The sequence below is a fragment of the Mus caroli genome, chromosome 1 (genome assembly GCF_900094665.2).
Source record: "Mus caroli chromosome 1, CAROLI_EIJ_v1.1, whole genome shotgun sequence".
Lineage (NCBI taxonomy): Eukaryota > Metazoa > Chordata > Mammalia > Rodentia > Muridae > Mus > Mus caroli.
This window is the reverse complement of record NC_034570.1, coordinates 52,722,636-52,728,230: the sequence shown is the minus strand read 5'-3', so window position 1 is coordinate 52,728,230 and position 5,595 is coordinate 52,722,636. Positions and strand designations below refer to the sequence as shown.

The following is a 5,595-nucleotide window of genomic DNA, read 5'->3' as shown; positions in this document are numbered from 1 at the left end:
TCTTCAGATCCTAACAAGTTATCCCATGATCCTAGTATCATTTCAGCAAGGTCTTCAGATCCTAACAAGTTATCCCATGATCCTAGTATCATTTCAGCAAGGTCTTCAGATCCTAACAATTTATCCCATCATCCTAGTATCATTTCAGCAAGGTCTTCAGATCCTAACAAATTATCCCGTGGTCCTAGCTTCATTTCAGGAATGTCTTCAGATCCTGTCAAATTATCCCATGATCCTACTATCATTTCAGCAAAGTCTTCAGATCCTAACAAGTTATCCCGTGATCCTAGCATCATTTCAGGAATGTCTTCGGATCCTAAGTTATGCCGTGATCCTAGCTTCATTTCAGCAAAGTCTTCAGATCCTAACAAGTTATCCCGTGATCCTAGTATCATTTCAGCAAGGTCTTCAGATCCTAACAAGCTGTCCCATGATCCTACTATCATTTCAGCAAAGTCTTCAGATCCTAACAAGTTATCCCATGATCCTAGCATCATTTCAGGAATGTCTTCAAATCCTAATAAGTTATCCCATGATCCTAGCATCATTTCAATGAAGCTTTCAGATCTGAGTAAGTTGAGCCGTGAGTCTAGTATCAATGCAAGTAAGTCTTCAGATACTAATCAGTTGTCATATGATCCCAATATCATTTCAGCAAAGTCTTTAGATAGTAACAATAGTTCGGCAAGTAGCAGTCCTACTGTCAATTCAGATACTACCAGCAGCGCAGCGGAACCTCCAGATACTAAGAACATGATGGATCCTGCTGTCTCCACAACAGACTCCTCAGATAAACAGAGTAAGTTACACTGGCTCCCAAATGTCCAAGGAGCATCACCAGTGACTGAAAATGTAAACACACATCGCTCCTCAAACTCGGTAAATTTTACGTCTGATATTGAAATTTTAAAACAGTCAATAGTACTCAAATCAATTTTAAGTAAAAATCTGCAAGACCTTTCAGATGAGTTATTTTCTAAATCAGAATTCTACACAAATGATGAAGGCTATTCTCCACCTCCAAGTGTGCAGAGCAGGCCATCTGATAGCACAGATGACAGAGTATTTGGAAAAGTCCAAGATCTAAACAGCTGGCGTTCATCAAAAGACCTTCTAAATTCCCAGGTTCTTTTAAGTCCTGTAGTTAAAAATAGCCCTCAAGATTTACTCCCAGAAGGTGAACCAGGAAAATCTTCAGACATAGAAGATTATGTCTCTGAAAAATTCTTAGAGGCTGCTGGAAGAAATTTTCCAATGAACAGAAAGAGTAGTTTCAAGAAAAAACATTTAGTAAGTGAAGAATCTAGCTCTGAACATGTTTTAAGTGGTAGCATATATGAGTACGTTATCAAGCAAATATTCACTGCACCCATATTCTCACAACTGGGAATAGGAATAAAGAGCTCAAGTGAGGCCCAGATGGACTCACAAGATCAGTTGCTGACACCTTGGGAGAGAAGTGTATCTTCACACATTATCAACTATGAAGAAAAGGACAGTGACGTTAACTTGTTACAGTCCAAATCGATCATAAGCCAAATAATACAGTCCTTTCCTGTAAATACTCTGTTAGAATCTGGAATAATCAAAGTGATAGAACTTGATAAAGAACATCAGAGCTCTTTGTTGGACTCACAGACAACCTCTTCCACAGAGCAGTATTCTGATAGCAGAAGCCAGATAAAACTTCTTTCCAGGCAGAATACATCTAGCATCAACCCCCTAGACTCTCCTGTGAGTGGAGCTGAATATACAGAAGACTGTCAAAGTATATCCACACAAGAGTCAAAATATCCAGTACGAGATACAAAGTCAGACTCACCAACGGATACAGAGGAGATGGAGCTAGGTTCTAATTTAGAAAGTTCAAGTAGCTCACTAGATAAAGTTAAAGACACCGACACAGCAAAGTTAAAAAACATCCTAAAAAATATCTTCAGTATTTTCTTCAAATACAATCAGTCTGAAAGAAGACAACAACCAGAAAAAGACTCAGAAAGTCTAATTAAACATTCTTCATCAAGTGGTACAGAACACTTAGAAAAAATTCAAGAGACTTTTAACAAAGCAGACAAAAAAGTAGACAGGAAACCCATTTTGAATCCAAAGCTGCGTATGTTTCTAGAGAAACTCTCAGAGACAGAAGTAAAAAATTTGAAGTCTGAGTTAAGTAAACACATTCAGCATTACCTTGTTGAAAGACTTACAGAGTCAGGCCACATCACCAAGGAGGACTTACCGACAATCTATCACAAGCTCTATCTGATGAATGAGAAAGTCGAGTTAAAAGAGCAAAGTCCCTTTCAGGAGAAATACTCAGAAACTGTAAAAGAAATCATGTCTTTTGTAAACAATTTTAACCATCATTTCATAGATAAACATCTAGAAACAAAGCTTAGAGGTTTTCTAAGTGAAATTCTCCAAAATTATTTCCTGAAGAATCTTTCAGTGAGCAACTTATTCAATGAGACAGACGCTATGGCTCTCCATGCTGGCATGTCCCCTGTAAGAAGTAAGAGTGAGCTAGGACAAGACATTGCAGATGGGAATTTTGGTTCAAGCCTTAAAATAAACATGCAATACCCTGTAACCAAATCTCTACAAAATTATCTTCAGGATTTATCAGAAAATGAATTATTAAGTCTAAAAACTGATTTGAGCAAATACCTCCAGGTCCTCTTTATAGAAAAACTTTATAAGTCAGGACTGGTGTCAGAAAGGCAGCTAAAGGGGATCAGCCAGGAAATTATCTCACTCCATTCACCTTCCATACCATTAAAACACATAAAAACAAATTTACCTTTTAGAAATGAAAGTTACTTTATGAGGGAGGATTCAGAAGAGCAAATGAAATATTTAAAAAATGGTCAAAATGTGGCTTTACACATGCTGCTTAACGATAAATGCGGAGAAACAGAACTGTCCAGGAAGAAAGAAAGGGAATGCTCTTTCTCACAAATGTTAAAAGAAAACCTACCAGCAATATGGGAACAGAAAAATATTTATACCAGGGAAGAAGAAACACTGAATATAATACAAATGCAATCTTTCCTCAACAAAAATAACCAAGCAAACGCACTAACTAGGTCACCAGAAAGACCTTCAGACATGTCACTCAAGAAACAGAAGAAAGATCATGGTTTCATGCAGTTTACTCAAGTTGAAGGTTCTGTCTACAAAACAGAGATTCAAGATCCATATAGTTGGGATAGTAGATCAAAAACAATTCAATCCAAACCTTGCTTAGAAAAGACACTGAAAATGAAGCTACTTGACAAGAGGGAAAACCTTAACTTTTATAAATTGACTGCACAGGAAAAACCTGATGCAGAATTTTCACCTTATCTAAAGCTCCCTAACTGCAAAATACCAAAAGAAAACGAATCCATAAGCAGGCTCTCCTTCCCTACATGGAAGACTAACACCTTCATTCATGTCAAACCAGAGATCGGGGAGCAATCAAAATTAGACCACTATTATCAGAGACTGAAAGGAAATAATAATAACAATAAAAAACACTTGGTTACATTTGCACAATTCAAAAATGAAATGGAAACTCTTTATAGAAACCCATATGAAGCTTGCAATGAAAAACGTGCCAAGATCTCTGAATCACAGTCATTTAAATGTAAAGAAAGCGAGAAAAGCTCAAGGTCATTCTTCTTCCCAGAAGTATTGAAGAGAGAAAACATGAAATCCAAAAGAAAAGAAAGAGACCACGCCACCAAACCAAAGAAGTCATTTCACAAGATAGTCAGGTTACTACCAGCCACACTGCCCACGACAAGACCTCATCTCCGGAAGTCTGCACCACGGAATTTACTTCACTGGACTGCAAGGAGAACTATACATGTAATCATGCTTTTTCTAAGTATTCGCTTCTGTAGTTGTCAACAGTTTGTAAATAATGTGCCTTAGAATATTTATGCCTTCTGAATGCAGGTATGTGTGTGTGTGTGTAACTTTAGTAGTCCCATGGAATGCAGACCTCCACATTTAAAAAATCTTCTGAAATCCAAATATCTCAACTGATTCAAAATACAATTATAAAACCAGAGTGCTTTTTATGAGGTACGAAGAGGGCACCTTGACTTAGAAAAGGATGCTCTTTTCTCTAGGAAAGCCCTCTATGCTGACAGATCTGAAGCCCAGGCACCCAGCCCTGTATGTATTTGAAAGCCTGGCTGACTAACCACCCTGGCTGAAATTAGCCTAGGGTTCTATGCAGTCTAGCCTGCACAGCATGAGTAGTAGCTAGATACCACTGAAACATGAGATTTTCTTCTTCCAGAGAGAGAACTGTACACAGGGCTTTTTCAAATAGCTGGGTTTTTTTCTTTAAATAAATAAATATGAAGATTTTACTGATTCTGTTAGGAGTTAAGAATATATATAGCTTATACCTACCCTGTTGGATTATAAATTCAACATTTTAAATTTAAATATCTACTTTTTGGTCTTTTACCCTTTTTGGTATATCACATTCTGAGATCTTGAAAATTAAATTCTAGGTTGTTTTTAACTAGTACTTAGAAATTTTTATAGTGTTTTGATCTCTTCCCTCCCTTCCCTAACTTTTTCCAGATCCACCCTCCTTCCCTGCCTACCCACACTGTGTCTCCCCGCCCCCCAATCAAGTCCTATTTGTGCTGCCCATATACCTCTTAGATGTGTGCAGTGTGGACAACTTCCTAGGGGCTATATTCTTAAAGAAAAACGACTCTTCCCTCCTCTAGCAGCTATCAATTGCCAGTATCCTTGGGTAGGGGATCTTCCTTCTTCTGAGATTTTTGTCTGGTGTGACCTTACACACGCTAGCGATCACAACTACTGTGCTTTAAGTGGTGCCCCCTTAATGTCATGAGGACATTGTCTCCTTGTATTCATCTGTTGCCTCTGGCTCTTACAGCCTTGAGAAGAGAGAATGGGATACACAGGTCCCATTTAGAGTTGAGCATTCCACAGTTTCTTCTTCTCTGAACTGTGTCCATTACACACACACACACTTCTAAGGTAGCAGATAGGTTTTCATATGGATTTTTTTTTAATTTTTTTAAATTTTTAAATTTTTTTTTGAGTGTTAGATATCCCATGTTCCTCCTCTACCCCACCCCCAATCCCTCTCCAGTTTAACCCTTCCTGCTCCATGACTGCGATACTGAGCCTTATGTGCTCCCCCTCCTCCTCCTCCTTCTTCTTCTTTTTACCCATATTTTACTTTTTCTTATTAATTTCTTTTTAAAATGATTATTCTTTATCTTTTTTATTAGATATTTTTATTAGGTATTTTCCTCATTTACAATTCAAATGCTATCCCGAAAGTTCCCTATACCCTCCCCCCGCCCTGCTCCCCTACCCACCCCACTCCCACTTCTTGGCCCTGGCGTTCCCCTGTACTGGGGCATATAAAGTTTGAAAGAGCAATGGGCCTCTCTTCCCAATGATGGCCAACTAGGCCATCTTCTGCTACATATGCAGCTAGAGACACGAGCTCCGGGGTACTGATTAGTTCATATTGTTGTTCCACCTATAGGGTTGCAGACCCCTTCAGCTCTTGGGTACTTTCTCTAGCTCCTCTATTGGGAGCCCTGTGTT

The 5,595-nt window shown here is 38.4% G+C and overlaps 1 protein-coding gene across 1 annotated transcript in view; it reads left to right on the top strand.

The window, feature by feature from the left end:
* C2cd6 (C2 calcium dependent domain containing 6) overlaps window positions 1–5,595 on the top strand; it is a 96,962-nt gene that overhangs the window by 87,478 nt on the left and 3,889 nt on the right. The window contains exon 19 of the mRNA XM_021159194.2: window positions 1–3,852. This exon is cut by the window's left edge and continues 19 nt beyond it. Within this exon, the coding sequence (XP_021014853.2) occupies window positions 1–3,852 (3,852 nt within the window). The remainder of the gene's footprint in view (window positions 3,853–5,595) is intronic.